The following is a 21,921-nucleotide window of genomic DNA, read 5'->3' as shown; positions in this document are numbered from 1 at the left end:
AGGCAGCGGCGCTGAACAGAATCTGACTGGGTGGCGAGTCCCCTGGGTAACCCCAAGTCTGTGCAGCATAGGAGGGTGGACGTTTTTGTATTGGCTACATCCCTATGGGCTGTTAGTAGGCAACATGGAGTCAGTGGCTGACCTTGCTTTCCCTAACATCCCTGAGGCAACAACCGGTGCCCCTGCACCTGCAGTTCCCATGGATACGCTGTTGGCAGTCCTGGAGTCATTTGTTGCCAGGGTGGAAGCGGCGTGCGGGGGGTAAAAAGCGCCCCCGCCATCTTCTGGGGAATGCTGACTCGGATGCGGGCCTGGCTGAGGCACAGGACCCCAGTTCTGGACTGTAGGAGGGTCATCCGGGTCAGAGCAAGACAGGGCACTTGTAAGTGCACTTATCAATGCTGAGAGGGACTCTCCCAAGCTGGAGGCTACAGCTGAGATGTCCACGCAGGGCTCTCTCATTTGGGTCACACAAAGCAAACTGCTCTGTTAACATTTTTCCTTATGTGCATTAGGTGCTGAAAAGGCTTTTATTTTTGTAAAGATTGTATTCCATCTAGGGCTAGTTCAGAGACTACCTCTTTTTAAAGAATTAATGTCTTCTATGAAGGAGGTGGTAGCCTCCTTCCGGGCAGCAGGTGTGTAAGACGGCCACTTGGTCGTCCTTTCGCACGTTTTCCAAAATTTACAAGGTTGATGTGAGTTCCTTCAGCCGCAAGGTTTTGAAGGTGGCTGTTTAACCACCCAGCGGCCGCAAGGTGGCTCTAATCTGCCGGGAGGCCGCGTTTTTATGGCCTCCGGCCGCGCGCCACTGGGTGGCGCACGCGCTGCGTCACACAGGTGCCGATGCACGTGCCTGGCGGCCGCGATGTCCGCCAAGCACCCACGATCAGCAGTCACAGAGCCAGGGATCTGTGCGTAAACACACAGATCCACGTCCTGTTAGGGAGAGGAGACAGATGGTGTGTCCCTTGTACATGGGGATAAACATTGGTCACCTCCCCGTCAGTCTCCTCCCCCCCCACAGTAAGAATCACTCCCAGGGTATACATTTAACCCCTTCCTTGCCCCCTAGTGTTAACCCCTTCCCTGCCAGTCACATTTATACAGTAATCTGTGTATATTGGCACTGTTCGCTGTATAAATGTGAATGGTCCCAAAAATGTGTCAAGTGTCTGTTTCCGCCGTAATGTCTCAGTCGTGACAAAAATTGCAGATCGCCGCCATTACTAGTAATAAAATAAAGTAATAATTCTATCCCCTATTTTGTAGCCGTTATAACATTTTGCGCAAACCAATTACTATACGCTTGTTGCGTTTTTTTATTTATTTTTTACCGAAAATATGTAGAAGTATCGGACTAAACTGAATTTTTTTATGGGATATTTTATAGCAAAATAAAAAAAAAAATTCTCTTTCAAAATTGTCGCTCTATAGCGCAAAAAATAAAAACCACAAAGATGATCAACTACCCCCAAAAGAAAGCTCTATTTGTGGGGAAAAAAGGACGCCAATTTTGTTTGGGAGCCACGTCGCACGACCTCGCAATTGTCATTCAAAGCGTGACTGTGCCGAAAGCTAAAATTTTGCCTGGGCAGGAAGGGGGTATATGTGCCCAGTAAGCAAGTGGTTAAAATTGCAACTCCTCCGTTGAGGAGCTCTGCTTGTTTGGGGTGGAGTTCGTTTTTTTTTTATTGCTGTTCCCATCCCTCGTGGTTTTTTGTTTTTTTTTGTTGTTTTTTTTTTACACTGCTTGGATGTCCCACAAGTCAAGATTTAAGGAGCTTTGTCCGTCCGTGGACGAAAAGAGAAAATGGGATTTTTTGTACTCTCCTTTAAAATCCTTTTCTCTGTCCATGGACAGACACAGCACCCACCCCTCGAGTTTGTACTGCTTTTTACGAACTGAGCTGCTGATTGCATGGCTGATTGCATGGAGGAGGGTTATGTCTGGAGGGACCACCCCCTGGGCAGGGCTGTTTAAAGTAACATGTATTTAAATATCGAACATGTTCTGCCTAGTCCTCTCCTATAGAACAGGAACATGACCCACAAGTCAAGATTTAACCACTTCCCGCCCGGCCCATTGTCAAATGACGTCCACAAAGGACCTCTACCGATCCGGGTGGACGTCATATGACGTCCTGGGCTTTGTGGAGGGATATCTGAATGATGCCTGCAGCTAGAGGCATCATTCAGATATCCTTCTCTTCTGCCGGCGATTCTGCACAACGTAAGAACGATCATAGCGGCGATTCCGCCGCTAGATCGTTCTTACAGGCGGCGGGAGGGGATGTCCCCTCCCGCCGCCATCCGGTGCTTCTCCGGGCTCTCCCGTGCCATCGGGGGCCCGGAGAACGAATCGTCCGGCGCTGGCAGGAAGCATAGAGATGACTGGTGACCAGATGGTCATCAGTCATTTCTATGACCGTCGGAGGACCCGGGCGCGATGTGATGACGTCACGCCCGGGTCCCCATAAGTAAACAAAGCCGCAATTGCGGCTGCTAAGCAACAGCAAGCATGAGATCGTTGAATTTTTTTTCACCGATTTCATGCTTTCCAGCCTGGAGGAGAGATGTGGGGTCTTATTGACCCCGCATCTCTCCATAAAGAGTACCTGTCACACACCTTCCTATTACAAGGGATGTTTACATTCCTTGTAATAGGAATAAAAGTGATAATAAAAATAAAAAAAAGTGTAAAAAAAGCAATATGTAAAAAAAAGAAATACATTTTTTTTTTTAAACGCCCCTGTCCCCAGTAGCTCGCACGCAGAAGCGAACGCACACGCAAGTCCCGCCGACGTATGTAAATGCCGTTTAAACCACATATGTGAGGTATCGCCACGTGCGTTAGTGCCAGCAACAATTCTAGCACTAGATCTCCTCTGTAAATCTAAACTGGTAACCTGTAAAAGTTTTCAAAGCGTTGCCTATGGAGGTTTTTAAGTACCGAAGTTTGGCGCCATTCCATGAGTGTGCGCAATTTTAAAGCGTGACATGTTGGGTATCTATTTACTCGGTGTAACATCATCTTTCATATTTTACAAAAAAATTGGGCTAACTTTACTGTTTTTTTTTTTTTTAATTCATGAAACAATTTTTTTCCAAAAAAAGGTGTTTGAAAAATTATTGCGCAAATACCGTGCAAGATAAAACGTTTCAATGACTGTTGTTTTATTCCCTAGGGTGTCTGCTAAAAAAACATATATAATGTTTGGGGGTTCTGTGTAATTTTCTAGCAAAAAAATTATTATTTGTACATGTAGGAGAGAAGTGCCAGAATAGGCCTGGTATGGATGTGTGTATAAAAGCCCTGTATGGAACCGGTTAAGGAGCTGTGGCCATCCATGGACGACAGAGAAAAGGATTTTGCGGTGGGTACAAAATCCTATTTATCCTCCATCTGCAGAATCAAAGGTTTGCGGACACTGTTGAGATCAGGTGTCAGCGGATGTTCATCCGCTGACACCCGCTATCTCATAGGGATCAATGTATGTCCCTTTTTCATCCATAAACAGATGAAAAAGCGGACATACGGTCCGCATGTGTGAAAGGGGCCTAATGCGTTCTATGCATTAAGGTGAAAAACATCAGAGGAATGGCGGGCCCCCCCCCAAGCCCGTTTACTTACCTGACCCTTCGAAAGTTCCGCAAACGCGCAGGCTTCTCAGGTCATTGAAAAAAGGAGATGTTGCGCTAATAACTTAAATAAATCTAAACAATGAGATTGAAATGTGATAATTTATGAAGCCAGTAAACCCAAATCAATGGGGGACTAAAAAAGGAAGAACTCAGTCCCAATGTGTCCACAATAGTAAAGTTCATATGAGGGTGAACAGATGTTGAGGAGCAAATATGAAAACCACCACCACGAACCAGTAAAAAATTGGAGGCTTACCACATGGCAAGCAATGTATGCTTGCAGCTGCAAACCCCAGCCAGGGCCTTTAGGCGATCCTCACAGGGGGAGGTGGGAGGGGAAGATGATTGTTGAAGCCTCCAGCGAAAACAAGATTTTTGAACAGTGTCACAGAAAAAAAACACTCAATGGTGAAGTATGTTTAACCAGCACACACATGAGGTATAAAGTGACTTAAAGAACCAGCACCCTATAAGTAGGAGGCTTACCAGAACATGTATAAACATCAGCGGGTGGCTAAAACCCTAGCCTGGGCCTTTAAACTCCTGGGCTGTGATAGTATAGTCCTAAGTATCCTCCGTGTTAAGTAGGTACATAGAGGGAGTAATGGAGCCCACATAGTGAAGTACGTTTTAACACTGTACGTTTAATAGATAAAAATTGCACTTACAATATCACAATAGGGATAAAACAGAGAAAGGCCGGCTCGGAACAAACGCCCGTCCACTCTGAACAACACGTCCTGCGTCGGCACGCTACCTTCCCGACGCGCGTTTCGTCATAAAATGACGTCATCGGGTCATTCATTGGTTGACTGAAAGCAGCGCAGCCATTGGCTCGCGCTGCTGTCAATCATATCCAATGATGCAGGGGGCACGGCCGAATGATGGTGAGCGGCTATGGCCCCCTGCTGTATCGCAGGAGTGCGCCCGCAACGACTCCTCACCATGCTCGCTCGCATGAAGGTGATGAGTTTGTGCGAGGGGGAGCCGAGACAGCCGCCAAGGGACCCCAGAAGACCAGGTTCGTGGGGCCACTTTGTGCAAAACGAACTGCACAGTGGAGGTAAGTATAACATGTTTGTTTAAAAAAAAAAAAATCACTTTACATACCCTTTATATTGGTCAAAATGGTCCATTTGTGTATAGAATGGTAAATGCAGACATGAACTTCCTCATGCCCTCATCATGCATAGGAGAAAACACAATACTTTTGTGCAGTGTAAGGCCCCATGCACATGAGACGCTGGTAAATGCGTGTTCAGAGGCAGTTGGACAGCTTTTTCAACTGCTCCTGAACACTTTATATGTTATCCTATGTGTCCATGCACACAGTCACGTTTTTTGGCAGTTGCGTTTATCCTCGTTTTTTCAGAAGCAAAAAAAATGGGTTCAGACGCAAAACGCGGTACCGGCGTTTTACTGCAATTTCGTTTATAGGCGTTTTTAAAGGTGACCTATTTTACATTAGAAATCTCAAATGATGAAAAACCATTAAAAAAATCTAATTGCTTGCATTGTGGACAATTCACAACTTGTGGTAGGTGACTTGGCAAGTGGAAATTCCACAACTTGTGGCCAGGTGACGTGGCCAATCCACAACTTGTGGCCAATCCACAGGTGGTGTGAACAGCTGGCAATTCACAATTCCCGTGTGCATGGGGCTTTGGTGTCCATGCTTCACTATGTGTTGCCAACCAAAATGTAGTAGTGACATAAGTGAGATCATATATTATACTATCAAATATTGAATGGCTACTGAGGTACTTTCTTTTCCTTCTGTTCTTTGTAGGTGTTGATACCTGGTATCCCTGATGTGAAACACTTTAGAAACATGGTTGATTTTGGAAAGTGGCCTTTATTCACTTTGCTTTCACCCCAGGAGGTGTCCTCCATTCGACAAGCCTGTATTTTTGGTACTTGTGCCAATGAAGTTATCTACACTACTGATCATGAGGTAAGATGTCGGCCATTTCTCCCCCCCCCCCCCCATCACCTTCCAGGACAGCTACTTGAGAGAGAATTGGCTCTGCCCTATACAGGAAACACAAATCAGATACAATTTGAAAGGCCCCTCCCTTTCCTCTGACCCTCAGTTGTTTTGTGTTTCCAGACCCTCCAGGAGCACCAACACTTTTGTTTTTCCTAGGTCTAGTAACTGTGGTTGGCGGACTCCCCCGTTCTGGCAACATCCAGTACTGGTTGTGGCCAAGTCCTGGGTTTGTTCATTCCCTGTTTTTTCGGGCAGAAGGGTTACCTGTAAAGGTGGTGACAACTTCCTTCAGGTTTTTCCCCAGCTCTGCTGGTGGAAGCCTTGTCTTCCTCGGTTTCACCGAGGTGTACCAAAATGGCGTCGGAGGACTTCCAGTGAAGCGGCAAGTTGGCGCCGGAAGTCACGTGACGCATTTTCCGGCACAGTGTTCATAAGGAACACGGCGCAGTACACCGAGGACCTGCTGCTTGGGACATCAGCCTATTTTCACCGGCGGATCACCATTCACCAATGGAGCTTGAGGATGAGCGCACCCGCTCGGATGGAACCAGCGGCAGCCTACGGTTCCCATACTACCTGCTACCTTGTCTGTGATTTATGCAGCAGGGGACCTTTTTTTGTATGGGTCTTTTCTTATGGCTCTTCAGTGTTTTTTTGGTTTTTTTCTAGGAGAAATGCGGAAACTGTAGAGCCAGGCTGCCTGGTGGATATAAAAGGCTTTTTTGTGAAGATTGTATTCATCTAGGGCCAGTTCAGAGACTACCTCTTTTTAAATAAATAATGTCTTCTATGAAGGAGGTGGCAGCCTCCTTCCGGACTTTCAATGACAGGGCAGCAGGTCTGGGGCCTTCTTCCTCTGGTCCCAGAACTCAAGAACCTTTAGCTTTAGTTAGACCCCCTCCTCGGTCCGAGATCAGTGATTCACACTATACCTCAGATCTGGAAAAAGAGGAGAACCGGAGCTCTTCATCTGATGGGGATTCCGCATCAGTGGGGGAGGTGGGTGACCCCAAGTTTCTTTTTCCAGCAAACGATATCGATGAACTTTTAAAATCAATTTTATGCCTCTGAACAGATTGACATGCCACAGCAAATCCAATCTGTGCAGGATAGAATGTATAGGGGGCTTCAGGGGCAGAAGTCGAGGACTTTCTGAGTTCACCAGTTGCTTAAAGATATTATGCTTTCAGAATGGAAAGAATCTGAAAGAAGAATGTTCCAGTCTAAAGGGCACAAAAGATTTTCTTTAAATGTCCTAAGCTAGATGCCCCAAGCTAGATGCCCCTATGTCACAGGTTTCTTAAAAATCAGACCTGTCCTTTGAAGACTCAGGGGTCCTTAAAGAGCAAATGGATGAGAAGGCTGACTCCTTGCTTCGTAAGGCCTGGGATGCTTCAGCTTTGTCCTTGGGTCCAGCTGTAGCATCCACCTGTGGCTAGGAATTTGGATGTATGGGTTCAGCGTCTGAATTATCTTCTTTTGTCCGACACCCCAAAAGAGGAGATTGGGGAGTCCCTCCCACTCATTGCCAAGTCAGTAGCCTTGCGGCATTCCCTTTGGAGGCAAGCTCTTATACGGTTCCTCCTTGGTGAAGGTCCTTGCACGTTCTTCTGAGAAGATTAAACGGTTCCCTTCTCAAAAGAATAAGCCACAGGATAAGCGGCCTTTTCAAAGTTTCCAAAACAAGGCTAATTTTGGAACCAACAGGTGACAAAATTGGTCTTTTAACAAAGATAAGCAAAAGGGGGGGACTCTCTTTACTGCTTCAGCCCCTTACAAAAATCCCCAGTGACACCAGGGTAGGGGGAAGGTTGTCCCATTTCGTCAAGGCATGGGCAAAAATTTCCAACAATTCCTTTATCCTTCAAACATTGGAAAGGGGTTACAGGTTGGAATTCAAAAATGTATTCCCACGTCTTTCTAAATTCAGAAAGCCTCCGGCGGCTTCTATTTAAGCATCCTGAACAAATATATTCTCTACAAACTTTTCCGAATGGAAAACATTTTACTCTGTAAGGAATCTATTGTGACCAGAGGTATTCATGGTTACCCTGGATCTTCAGGATGCTTATTTTCATGTTCCAATCTGCCAGAATCGCCGAAAGTTCCTCAGATTTGCGATTCTCATGGACAACGGGCCAAGTCATTGGCAGTTCAATGCCCTCCCCTTCAGTCTCTTGGCAGTGCCCAGAATTTTTACAAAGATTGTGGCCGAAGTCATGGCCTTTTTTCGGATACAGCGTGTATTGATCGTCCCATATCTGGACGATTTTCTGATCTTTGCCCGAGACAGAGTCCCTTATCCGGGATCTGCAGTTGGTTTTGCGGACCTTTCAGAATCTAGGGTGGAAAGTCAACCAACGGAAGTGTTGTCTGGTACCCTCCCAGAGCATACTTTTTCTGGGTAATCTAATACTCTCTTGCTCAGATTTATATTTTTTTTTCTTCCCGAAGAGAACATTTTGAAACTTCTCGCCGTGCAGGCCTTCAAATTGCTCCCACAGACCTCGCTTTGGCGGATCATGCAGTTATTAGGTTTAATGACTGGGCCGAGGGCACCCCTGGGATGGCTGCAATTACACTCCAGGCCCCTTCATGCGTTTCTCTTGCGCCGTTGGGATCGCAGGAAGGATTCCCTGGATCAGTTAGTTCAGCTTCCAAGAGGATTCTCTCTCTCCTGGTGGGAGCAGCTGGAAGAACTGGGCACAACATGCTCCAGTGAAGGTGACTACAGACGCCAGTCTGTGGGGCTGGGGTGCACACTTAAGGCTGGCAGGCCCAATGAGCTTGGTTACCAGAGGAGGCAAGCCGCTCCTCAAATTTCAGGGAACTGCTAGCTGTAGGGAAAGCTCTCTTGGCTCTACGAGAGGTTTGGCTCAAAAGACCTTTTGGTGTTTTCAGACAATGCCACTACAGTGGTATACCTGAACAAGCAAGGGGCACTCGTTCGGAGTCACTTTAACGCTGACACAGCAGATTCTGTCCTGGGCAGAAATCAATGTGACCTCAATCAGAGCAGTACACATCAGGGGTTCAGAGAACACACTGGCTGACTATCTGAGCAGAGTGAGCATCAGTTCCAGCTGTTGGGAGTTGCATCAAGGCACGTTCCAGAAGATTGTGCTAAGATGGGGCCTTCCTGCAGTGGATCTTTTTGCCTCCAATCTCAACAGAAAGCTGCCGGCATTCTTCTCATTGGAGAGAGAGATGGCGTCCTTGGACGGATGCTCTCCTTCCTGTGGGATTTTGCTCTGGCCTATGCCTTCCCTCCTACCTCTGGTAGTTCGGAAAATTATTCTGGATCAAGCAGAAGTGGTTCTGATTGCCCCCTGGTGGCCCAGGAGTTGGTTTTCCCCCTCTAAAGACCCTGTGGATCTTCCTGGCCCATACCAGACCGGAAGGATTTACTCAATCAGGGACCAGTAGTGCATCCAAACCCTCAGACCTTCCATTTGATGGCCTGGAGGCTGAGCGGCACATCTTACAGTTGAAAGGGTGTTCAGAGAAAGTTATTCAAACTATCTTGTGCACTTTGGTGAAGGTTTACTTAATCTTCTAAACAACTGAGGGTCAGAGGAAAGGGAGGGGCCTTTCAAATTGTACCTGATTTGTGTTTCCTGTAAAGGGCGGAGCCAATCATCTCACAAGTAGCTGTCCTGGAAATACCAGTAAGACTTAAAGTGGAAAGGAGGAAAAAGACCCCCGTTAAACACTTTAATTGCTGCTAGGTTGTTTTAGATCAGGGGTGTCCAAACTTTTTTCAAAGAGGGCCAGATTTGATGAAGTGAACATGCAGGAGGGCCGACCATTTTGCCTGACATTCTTTGAACCATTAAAATTCGGTCTAAGTGTGTTCCTCTGAGCACTAATACACTGCCCAACAAGAATTCTCTTGCCTTTGTGGCTGTGTGGTGATGAGATGAGCTTGGGCGTATTATTTGGATATACCATATTTATTGTCGTACAACACACGCCTTCACTTTAAGAGCGAAGTTTCAGGGAAAAAATTTAAATCGAATGAACTGTAAAGCAAAATAAGGGTCAGTGCCCATCTGCAGCCCCACCATTGCCAGGAATGCGAGCCGTGCCACCATTTTTCCGGGACTGCACGAGCACCAAAAATTACAGGAGAATCTCCTGTTTACACAGCGGCCTCTTTAATAGAAAGTCCTGCCTCTAATGGACAGAAGTCGTCCAATGGCAGCGCGGGACTTCCTATTACAGAGGCCGCCCGTTAACAGGAAATTTTCCTGTGTGCGGCGGCACTCATCCCGCCTCGCTGTCCCGTTCCAAGGCATATATCTTTTGTGGCCCCGGTGCTGGCAGATCGTCAGGGGCCACAAAACGTATGTCTAAATAACCTGGCAGGCCAAATTAAAAAAAAAAAAAAATTGGACATGCCTGTTTTAGATTGACGAGGCTTCAATATCCCTTAGCAACCAATCTTGCTCTAAATGCTCAGTAAAGTTGGGTGGGAATAATGATCAGTAGCTTAAGGTCCACTGGAGTGAGAAAAAATCATGCATAAAGTGACTGTCATCAGCTTCTGGGTGATTTTTTTTCCAAAGAGTGCAACTCCGATTGGAAGAATGGCTCACAAGAATTGGGTGCAGAGGAAAACATTCCACAGGAACACAGATGGTAACCAAGAAAGCGAATTTTAATATTGTCAGGTTATCAAACTTGGCTAGAGTTTCATGCTAAATAGTGGAGCAACCAAATGTAGAATGTGAGTGCCAGGGTAAAAACTTCAGCCATTACCACTTGTCAACTGTTTTTGTATAAAAACTAGTTTGATGTGCACAGCCTTTTAATTGTCTTGTCATATTTTGCAGGTATTTGCATTTGGGCAGAATTGCAGTAATTGTCTTGGAACTGGAGATAATCAAAGCACTATGGTCCCAAGGAGACTTGATGTCATTTGTGGCAAGAAAATAACTGGCATTAGTTATGGCAGCGGCCCTCATGTCCTGGTCTGTACCGAAGGTATGTGATGCCATGCTTCCTTTGTGGCAAGAAAATAACTGACGGTTATGGCATTGGCCCTCATGGCCTCGTTTATACCGAAGGTACACTAGATGCTTTACCTCCCACCCTTCACAGAATTGTCATGCATGACTACGTTGTGCCTGTTTAACGGGCTTTCCCTATAAGGAAAGCCTTTGGCTCCTATGCTTCCTTATAGGTCTTGTATCTCCATGTGATGTGTGGTGTTTTTTTGTCAGTAGCATAAAGGTATTAACTGTCTTTGTACCGCTGCTATAAAATGTATTTAGTTAACTCCTTCACGCCAACTGTTCACATATATGCGGCCCTACAGCAGTGGGTATTTATCCATGAGGCCACATATACAGTTGTGTCCCAGTGTTTGTGCTGATAGCACGCTACACACCATGCTCCCGGCACAGACAAGGCTTTTACCATGTACACTTTTTTACTAGGCCATGTCAGTGTTGCAAAATTGTGTTCGTCATTAACGTTTGTTATACCCTCTGTCACAAAGGGGTTACATTGTAAATATCTTCCTATGAGGCTAATTCTCTTTCTGTGAGTGCAGAAATGATTTGGGGTGTGTACCTACTTGGTCTTAAAGGGGTTGTAAAGGTAAGTTTTCACCTTAATGCATTAAGTTGAAAAACATCTGCAGCCCCCAATTTACTTACCTGACCCCTTGAAAGTCCCGCACCGTGAACGCGTTGCTTCTCGCCCAGGCTCATTCGTTGGTTGAAAGCAGCGCAGCTGTTGGCTGGCGCTGCTGTCGTCAATCGCATCCAATGACGCGGCCGGGGCCAAGTGATACAGTGGGCGGCTATGGCTGCCGGCTGTATCACAGGAGCGCGCCCGCAAGAACTCAATCACCATGCGAGCAAGCTTGCATGAAGGTGAAGGAGTTCTTGCGAGGGGAGCTGAGGGACCCCAGAAGACTCTGTGCAAAATGAGCTGCACACTGGAGGCAAGTTTAACATGTTGGATAAAAAAAAATCCTTTACATACCCTTTTAAAGTAGGGGTGCAATGGATCATCAGTGATCCATTATCCGAACGGGCCGCCGCGTTCAGATCGAGTCCTCGATCCGCGTATTGGTGGCCATCTTGGAACACGCGGCAGCCTGGGGGAGATGTGGTGGACATTACTAGGGCCGAAACAACTAATCGATTATGAAATTAATCGGCCATTAACATAATGGGGTTAAAACTAAAATTGGCCCTTTACAGTACAAAAAAGCCAATCACTACTGTAAATATTACTTTCACTGTCCCACAGTAAAAAAAATTAACCCCTTACAGCAGGGGTCTCAACCCCCGGTCCGCGGCCCACTACTGAGCCACAGCCTGTTTGCTGGTGGGCCGCGAAGCCTGCGGTATCTGAGGTGCAGCGGTGGCGGGCGAGCAGAGATAACCGCCATCACCGCACTTCCGCCCACACAGCCCCGCCGCACTTCCTCCCACACAGTTGGGGGTGAATCAGGTGAGCAGAGATGACATTTTCTCCCACTGCTCGCCCGCATCACCGCTGTTCAGCCCGGCGCCCCCTCCCCGTGAGTGAAGCCAAGCGGCAGCGCTCGGACAACAGTGGCAGTGCTCGCATGTGACATCCAGGGCAGGGAGCGCGAGAGGTGAGCTGGGGGGGGATCTGCATCTGGTGGCATGTGGCTGGCAATCTGCATCTGGTGGCAGATTCGGCATTATGGTGAGTTTAACTATTTAATTTTATATTACAATATATAATAAAAATGTGCTTCAATCATCCTGATTAACCATGGTGTTGTGATGATTGAAGTGCTAATTGGCCGCGAAAAACGGTATCGTCGGCCCGCATCATCGGGCCTTGGCACAATTTTCATCCACAATGCCGCTCCCCGGTGCCAAAAAGGTTGGACCACTGCCTTACAGCGATTATTTGCTCTTTTTGTACTTATTTTTGTTTTTTTTAATCCAATTATGTTACTAAACATCTCAGGCTTGGGTTCACACCTGTTTGTTGGTGCTTTTTGCAGAAACACACTACAGCGTTTTCCTATGGGACACGTTCACATCCATGATTTTTTTTTAAAGCGGGGTTCCAACCACAATTAGCATTTTTTAAATGTATGTCCTTTCATCATGCGTTTTTATAATGTAAATCCGGTCACTTACTATTTTACAATCTGCCGCCGCTCCGCATAGTTATTCAAAAAAGATAGTTTATAAAACTATGTCCACACCGTTGTCATTTTGCTTGTGGGCAGAGATGTCAGAATCCTAGGGGATTCCAAAGGCAGATTTCGTGGGACCGCATAGCAACAAACATTTCCAGATGAGTAAACATTTTTTTTTTTTCTTTTTGGTATAATGAGCACAATGAGAAACATTTTTGGATGGAAACTCCACTTTAATGCAAAACGGTACTATTTTGTTTTTTTTGGTTCAATATACTTAAATGGAGAAGCTGCAGAAAAGCATGTAAAGTGTTTATGCAGCAATTCGTTTTTTTAGTAATCTGCCCAACAACAAATTGGCCCAAAAAATATATATATTTTTTTATTATTATTTTTATTTTTTTAAGGCCATTATCCGATCGATTGCGAAAATAATCGTTAGTTGCAGCCCTAGACATTACAGTGGGGCCTATATATGGTGGTCCAAAAAATGATCCGAACCATGATTTTTATTTGTTTTTTGATCCGTTGCACACCTAGTATTACTAATACTGTTTTTTTTGTTTTTCCCCTTAGATGGAGAGCTGTATGCATGGGGACATAATGGTTACAATCAGCTTGGGAACGGCAATACAATCCAGGGTACAGTTCCTGTCCGTATTAGTACTGAACTGATACCGAAGAAGGTGGTGCAGGTGGCTTGTGGCTCTCATCACTCTCTGGTCCTGTGCTTGGATGGAGAGGTAATTATACATTATCAAAAAGCTTCACACTAATTTTGCTTTGTAACATACATCTGTAAAAGCACTGGCATTTTTAGCAATAGACCATACGGAAATACTCCTGTATAGAAATCCCCTGTTCTGTATTTTGCCATAGATTGGGGTTTATTATGGCAAGAGTTTAAAGTCTTGGATGCCTGAAACTACCTCAAGCTCTGTAAAGCCTTTTGTACACAACTGACTTTTACCAACATATAAGTGACATTTCAGAAGGGTTTACAGTTCTAGAAAACCAGAGCTGTCTGCAGATTAACATTTTGCCAGCAGAACCATTCCTTATGCCGCGTACAGACGGTCGTTTTTTGTGATAGAAAAAAATGACGTTTTTGAAGCTTCATTTTTAAAAACGACGTAGCATACACACCATCGTTTATTCAAAATGCTCTAGCAAAGCACGGTTACGTTCAGCACGTACGATGGCACTCTGTTCCATACAAGCTTGCTTCATAACTTGCTTCTGAGCATGCGGGGGTTTAAAAACGTCGTTTTTAAACAGTTTTGCCCACACACTATCGTTTTAAATGACACAAAGACGTTTTGAAAAACGACACAAAAAATTCAAGCATGTTTGAATTTTTTTTTTTTTGTCGTTTTTCAGAAGACCTAAAACGACGTTTTCCCCACACACGGTCATTTTAAATGACGTTTTTAAAAACGACGTTTTTTTTCATCACAAAAAAACAACCGTTTTTAAGTTACGCTGTTGAAGATTTCTCTTCTGCAGATTGCCGCATTCTTGGAGAGGGCATCGCACACCATGCTTACTGCTGCCATCTGCAGAAGCCATGGCATTGTGCAATTGATTCTCCAAATCTAAAGACATTTCCCTGTTAATGAACATATAGCATTAGCAATTTTTGACAATTGGGTCAATCCAGAAGATTTTCACCCCTTCTGAAAATTGTTACTTGGCTGTATCAGTGCAAAAAGTTCTTAAAGTGTTTTGGTAGTAGATCCTGCCGTGTCGGTCAAAACAGATCTACCAAATGTCACAGGAAGGTTGTTCTTGCACAATAGGAAAACTCCAGTCCACCCCCAGGGCCCACAAAGCTCACCAAATCATTCTCAATCCTGTCTTCCCAGTGAAGGGATTCCATCATGTTTACAAGTTGGGGGGAGGGTAATGTCTGTTTGCTTCTCTTGGCCACAGACATACCAGACCATTGGTTTCAAGGGGGTACAAACTCATTTTTCTTCTCTCAGATCAACCAAAATCTGCCCAGGGACAGCCAATTTGCAGAATGCCTTGAACCATTTATTGTCCCAGGGAATAGGTGTGCCAGTACCCCTACAGGGTTGGTTCAATAGATACCGTATTTATCGCGGTATAACGCGCTCCCGCGTATACCGCGCACCCCTAAAGTGACCCCCAATCCTGTCAAAAAAAGTTATTTTTGTACTTACAGTTTTGGTGTCTTGCGCGGCGGCCTCGTCGGGTCCGGCGGCTTCGGGTGTCCTTCTGCGGCTTCGGGTGTCCTCTTCGGCGGGTCCGGTGTCATTCTGCGGCGTCCTCCCCACTCGTTTCCCGCGCCAAATTTTTAATACTGCGCCAGCATATACCGAGCGCAGTACACTCGGGCAGGCTCGGCAACTGTCGCGCTCACGTCCTGTACGTCCAGGACGTGATCGCGGAAGAAGCCGAGACTGGCCGACTATACCCGAGTGTACTGCGCTCGGTATATGTCGGCACAGTATTCAAAACTCGGCGCGTATATCGCGCACCCACGATTTTGCCCTGATTTTCAGGGCAAAAAAGTGCGCGATATACGCCGATAAATACGGTACTTTTTATGGTACCAAAGACCATCGGTGGTATTCATCCTATTCTGGACCTTAAAATCCCCTCGGTTACCTTCAAATTCCCACATTTTTCATGAATCCGCAAGGTCGGTTATTTTATTTTTTTTACAAGGGGAATGCTTTGCAGCTAGACATCATGGATGTCTACAAATGCTTATTCTAATTTATCCTCATCTGTGCTTTATGCTTTTTAGTAGGAGGAAATCCCTTCCAGTTTGCATGGTCATTTGGCCTGTCGTCTGCTTCCAGTGTTACAAAGGTCCTTGTAGCTCTTCTTGCCCTTTCAAGAACTCTGGGCATTCTGGTCACATGCTATCTAGATGGCCTTCTCTTGAAAGACTAGTCTGCCTTCATCTGTCTTCAAATGCGCACAGGGATTATCCAGATAATTCAGGCTTTTGATTGGGTGATTAACTTCTAAAAATCTGCTCTCCAACCCTCTTTGCCTGAAATACTTAAAGGGTCACTAAAGGATTTTTTTTTTTTAGCTAAATGGCTTCCTTTACATTACTGCAGTCCTGGTTTCATGTCCTCATTGTTGGTTTTTGCTCTGATGTTGCTGTAATTCTTCTCTGTTCTGGACACTTCCTGGTTGTCTTTCCTGATCACCACAGTACTGGGAGATTTCTCACTGTGGTGACTAATCAAGGAGGTGTGTCTAAAACCCCTCAGCACCAATCCAGTTTCGTTTTGCAAAACCTTGACTGCCCTCTATTGGCGCTCTGGCTCTGTACATCATAGAACCAGGAAACAACAGCAAAAACGAAACTAAACTGCAAGCACATTATATGATTGGTTTTTATCTATTTTTAATCATTTTTAAAAGGAATCGGTTAACTATTATGTCTCTATACCCTGTAAACAGTCATTTCAGCAAAAAACATTTTTTTCTTTTAGTGACCCTTTAAGTCTGATCCTGGACACATCCCAACGTAAGGTTTCCTTCTATGGATGGAACTTCCTCTTAAAGATTGGGACTTGAGGTCTTGAGGTCTGAGACATTCCTCAGATTCTCCATGAGTTCTAGGTCTCATAGTTGCCTCCTTTTTTGGGGCTGTTTGCCCAATTTAAGATCTCTCCAATACAGCATCTTGTTGCTGTGGAACAAGCGGGATCAATTTTTGACTTGACATGTTACTGTCCAAGCAAGGTATTCCCTAGCTTGGAGGATCTCCAACCCAGCATTAAAGCCATTTAGTGAACTTTATTTCATGTGGAGCAAGCTGGTCCATACAAACTTTTTCACGAATATGTGCATTGGTTGTCAGTACAGGGACTTCCATCCTGCTCCCAAAACAAAATAGTCTGGCTGAGCGGTGCTCAGCCATTCACAGGAAGCTGTTTTCTTAAAGCGGGAGTTCACCCATTTCTAAAAAATTTTTTTTTCTTCCCCTAGATTCCTGCTCGTTCGGTCTAGGGGAATCGGCTATTTGTATTAAAATAGGTGCAGTACTTACCCGTTTTCGAGCTGCATCTTCTTCCGTCGCTTCCGGGTATGGTCTTCGGGAGCGGGCGTTCCTTCTTGAGTGACAGTCTTCCGAGAGGCTTCCGACGGTCGCATCCATCGCGTCACTCGTAGCCGAAAGAAGCCGAACGTCGGTGCGGCTCTATACTGCGCCTGCGCACCGACGTTCGGCTTCTTTCGGAAAATCGTGACGCGATGGATGCGACCGTCGGAAGCCTCTCGGAAACCTGTCAATCAAGAAGGAACGCCCATTCCCGAAGCCCATACCCGGAAGCGACGGAGAGGATGCGTCTCGTAAACGGGTAAGTACTGCACCTATTTTTAAATAAATAGCCGATTCCCCTAGTAATAACGAGCAGGAATCTAAGGGGGAAAAGTGCCCTCTAAGGGTGAACCCCCGCTTTAATGCATACAAAGCTTCCTCTTATTGGCTGAGGTGGATATTGAGGTCATCTGCATGCCTCTCCTCCCAGATGAAGCTTTGTATTCATTTAGGAAATGCAATGGCTGAGCAGTACTCTTCCCAACTACATTTTTGTTCCAGGATGAGAAATCCCCATCCTACTGCCAGAATGCCACCCTGTATGTAGCTACTAACAGTCAATGCATGTGTTTGTGAAGGAAATGGTTTTAGGACCAGCTTGGTACAAAAAACTAGTTCAGTTCACTAAAACCTGGAACAACGAGGAAGGTCCTCCTTTCCTTACAAAGTGCTGACTGCACATTCCAGTCTTTCAGGCTGGGGAGGATTGGTCCAGTCCACAGTTCAGGGAACATGGTTATTGTTGAAATCTAAGCCCCCCCTGGGGGCAAGCTTACTGAGATGAAACAGGAAGTGAGAAATTCAGACAAGGAAAAAACATTTAAAAGGGATATTTAAGGAAAAGGTTAGTGAACCAACAATGCACTTATTTAGAAAATAAAAAACGAACCTTTACAACCACTTTTAAATGGCATGGATGTTGACTCCCGGGTTTTTAAGGACATAAGGGCCTCGGAGTCATTTGTACTTTGAAAGCAAGTAAAGCTACCTCAGATGTACTCCTGTACCTAAAATCGACATGGTTTGTACAAAGGCACTTCAGCACCAGAGATTATTGTGCCTTGTATGCTTTTTTTTTTTTTTTTTTTTGTCCTTTTGTTAGAAATCTGACCTCGCCTTTGTCAAAACTTTTATTTAAATCTTTAGTTAAAGTGGTTCTAAAGCCTCAAGAATTTTTACCTTGATGCTTTAAAGGTAAAAAATAAAAACCTGTGTTGGAAAGCCCCCTAATTTTTACCTGAACCACGTCCAATCCATCAATGTGGACAAAAGCTGCGGCTCTTGCTGCGGTCTCCCTCATTGGGCAGATTGATGGCTGCTGTCAATCAAATGCTGTGATGAAGGGAGGGAGGCGCAGTTGCACAAAGCAAGCAAGTATAACTCAGCAATCTTGACAAAGTGGGTATTGGCCTTCATTCAGAAGTGACTAGGCAGAAAACTTGTTAAGTGTTAATCACATCACTCACTGTACAGTACCGCCCAGGGGGCGGTCCCTCTGGGTATAACCCCTCTCCCTGCATCTCAATTTTTTTTTGCCTAGCAAAGGACAAGGACATGGCTCCCTTCGGGCCCATAGGCCTGGAGGTTTATTTCTATTTTTATTGGGGAGGGTAGTGCTGCGCTAATCAGTGATGAATGGATAAGTGAATAAGCAGGTGGGGGAGGGGAATGAAAATAGGTGTAATTGAAATGAGGAGCAACATAGCCCAAATGGCATCAGCATAAAAATAAATATAAATGATCAGTGAACAATGACAGTAATGGTGCAAATCAAATAACTACACAGGTTCCTCTTAATGTGATGAAATACACTATAAGTAATGGTGCAAAAAAAATTCCAGGTAGCTGTGCTAAGTGACACTCCTATACTGGTGATAAACAGTCCATCAACAGAGTTTGAAAAATATTAGCAAAAAATATAAGTAAAATTTCATAAGTCCAAGAAAGCAAAAGTGCAAGTGTAGGTCCGCAATATGGAGTGAGAGGGAAATGGGTATCCAGTGATCCTTTTAGGGTAAGTAAGGATGTCCCCTTACCTTACTGCTGTAAGGTAACAGCATATAGATCCAACCACATTAGATGGTTCACTCGATGGGCTCTGATCCAACAACGGCAGGTCCTCCTTGGAGTTCTCGTCCCAGATTGGTCAGTTTCTCGCCCCAAAGAAATAAAGCATCGATGGTGTGATACCGTTTTAAAAATTTTAATTCTCAAAGAAAATAGACAGGGGTACTCACATAATCCAAAATACAATTGAGCATGTAAAAAAGAGGGGCAATCTGTCGCCAACGTCACCTCCGATACCTCTCAGTGGACTCATGCGCATTCGTCACTATCATGTGACTTCCTCAGGAGTAGTGAGAGGCATAAAATCCATTACTTACCCTAAAAGGATCACTGGATACCCATTTCCCTCTCACTCCATATTGCGGACCTACACTTGCACTTTTGCTTTCTTGGACTTATGAAATTTTACTTATATTTTTTGCTAATATTTTTCAAACTCTGTTGATGGACTGTTTATCACCAGTATAGGAGTGTCACTTAGCACAGCTACCTGGAATTTTTTTTGCACCATTACTTATAGTGTATTTCATCACATTAAGAGGAACCTGTGTAGTTATATGATTTGCACCATTACTGTCATTGTTCACTGATCATTTATATTTATTTTTATGCTGATGCCATTTGGGCTATATTGCTCCTCATTTCAATTACACCTATTTTCATTCCCCTCCCCCACCTGCTTATTCACTTATCCATTCATCACTGATTAGCGCAGCACTACCCTCCCCATTATCAATTGCTTATGGTTTGATACACCTTCCAGTGCCGCAGCTGTACCTCCACTTCTCATCACTTTCATTTCCCCTCCCCCTTTCTTCCCCTCTCTGTTTCCCCTCCTTTGATAAGCGCGGTAATATCCATTTTTCCACTTATTTCTATTTTTGTTTTTTTTTTGTTCCTGTGATCTGTGATAAACTGCTGACTGGGTGACGGGCTGTATCCCAGATCCTTGTAGTGTCCCCAGTTTTGGCCAACAAGCGTGTGCCAACCTTGGCTACTCACTGGGTCATCCACGACATGCCCGTCTCTCTACGGATGGCCAGTGAGCTACAAGCTCCGGGGCACGCATATGACCAGTCTAGACAGCTGAGTCACGGCGAACTGGGCTGACAGTGGAAAAATGGGTATTACCGCGCTACCAAAAAGAATAGGGGGGGGGGGAGGGTGAGGGTTTACAGCTGCGGCACTGAAAGGTGTATCAAACCATAAAATAATAGCAAAGAAAATAGCGCTGCGCTGTAGGTGGGGGATGGGAGAGGTATGTAGAGGAAGTAAAATGGTCTGTATGTGATAATAGCACTACAAACAATATAGCATCAAAGGATAATCAGTGAACTGGTTGACAGAAGTAAATCACTTCTATGCATAAGTGCTAATAGAAAAACTTCATGAGCTCTATATAATGAAGTGAAAGAAAACAATGAATAAGTGATAACAATACAATTATAGATCTGCAGTGTGCGTCACACAACACCCAAGTGGCTGGGATAGGCTAAGCTGAAAAGTCCATGCAGCAGAGCTTAATATTAGAAACGAGAATATAAATAATAATCAAAAGTCCAAATGAAATCCAAAGTAGGGAGTGCTGGTGTAGATCCCAACATGTAAGGTGAGAGAAAAGGATGGATATCCAGTAATCCCTTCAGGGTGAATGAGGATGTCCCCTTACCTTACTGCTGTAAGGTAACAGCATATAGGTCCAAGTAAACTTGCCAAACGTATCTGTAAAGGTGGTTATCCAGATAGGCTCTGATTCAAGGAAACACAGGTCTCTCTTGGTGGTCACGTCTCAGGATGGCCAATGACTCGCACCCAGAGGGATAAAGCACCAATAGTGTGATACCGTTTTTAAAATGTATTTAGCAGAAAGAATACAAACGGATACTCACATGGTAAAAGGTAAAAACAGGCATATAAACAAAGGAAAATAGTTCGCCAACGTCACCTCCGGTACCTCTCGGTGGACTCTTACGCGTATTCGTCACTCTGCGTGACTTCCTCAGGAGAGAGAGATATACAGAGGGTCCTTTATATAGGGAGGCTTGTTTGGTGGGCTGTCAGTGAAAACAAATGGCCATTTTCCTATACAGGAAATGGAGCATCGGCCATTTTGCTGTAGTCTATTAATTGTAATAAATATTAGTGTATTACGCCCCATAGAAACAGCTATTTATATTTAATTACACATGACAGAGGGGTGACAATCTTACCCCCCATCTGTCAATTGTTTTGAAAAAAAAAAAAAAAAAACGATCGTTTGGTCCCCATCAGCATAATCTTCTATGCTGGATAATGTCACCGGAAGTGGGACGGCCGCCATTTTGCCGTAGTTCAAGTATAGACGTCGCCCTGTGTCCCAAGAACACTGGGCGTACGTCTCGAATACCTGTAGCACGGGACCGCTCGCCTGGCTGACAGCCAGTGCGGGGTCCCGCGATCTAAAAAGGGGACGTTAGCAACGGTCAGAAGACGACAGTAACGTTCATTGAACAGAGCGCCGCCGGAAGTAGGGCAGCGGCCATATTGAAGCCAACCGGAAGTGGGGCTGCCGCCATGTTTCTGTAGCATATAAGCAATACAGAACGGCATAACTGTAATCAATGAACGTGGAGCAACAGGAAAACAGAGGAAGGGGGATGGCTGATAAAAAATAGCCCCATGATAGGCTATAATGTTAAGGGCTAACAGGCTTCATAATTATATGACATAGAAACGTTTAATGATCAAGAGCCAGGGTAAAAAATATGGAATATATTAAAATTATTAAAAATATGTATAAAATATTAAAACCATAGGTATATATAAAATTACTTCATAGAACCCGATAAAATAAATGTATATGCCACCTGAGGTCAAAAACCGTAAATGACGTGTGCGGACTAATCCACATATAAATTTAAAACATTCTAGAACATTCGTGATGAACTTAATTAGAAAGAAAAAAGAAAGAAAACGGAGGGAAGGAGCGGGGTGCTATAGGGAGGGTAAATC

General features: G+C 44.8%; 1 protein-coding gene across 4 annotated transcripts in view; it reads left to right on the top strand.

The window, feature by feature from the left end:
• RCBTB1 (RCC1 and BTB domain containing protein 1) overlaps positions 1 to 21,921 on the top strand; it is an 82,634-nt gene that overhangs the window by 11,039 nt on the left and 49,674 nt on the right. For all 4 annotated transcript variants that reach the window (XR_005747362.1, XM_040340434.1, XM_040340437.1 and 1 more), the window contains exons 2-4: positions 5,435 to 5,599; positions 10,471 to 10,621; positions 13,350 to 13,516. Coding sequence is in view for 3 of the 4 variants with exons in the window: in XM_040340434.1 (XP_040196368.1) it covers positions 5,435 to 5,599; positions 10,471 to 10,621; positions 13,350 to 13,516 (483 nt within the window). In the remaining variant the exon portion in view is untranslated. The remainder of the gene's footprint in view (positions 1 to 5,434; positions 5,600 to 10,470; positions 10,622 to 13,349; positions 13,517 to 21,921) is intronic.

Source organism: Rana temporaria, chromosome 2 (assembly GCF_905171775.1).
Source record: "Rana temporaria chromosome 2, aRanTem1.1, whole genome shotgun sequence".
Classification (NCBI taxonomy): Eukaryota; Metazoa; Chordata; class Amphibia; order Anura; family Ranidae; genus Rana; species Rana temporaria.
The sequence above is the reverse complement of the archived record's forward strand: the minus strand, read 5'-3'. Positions and strand labels throughout refer to the sequence as shown.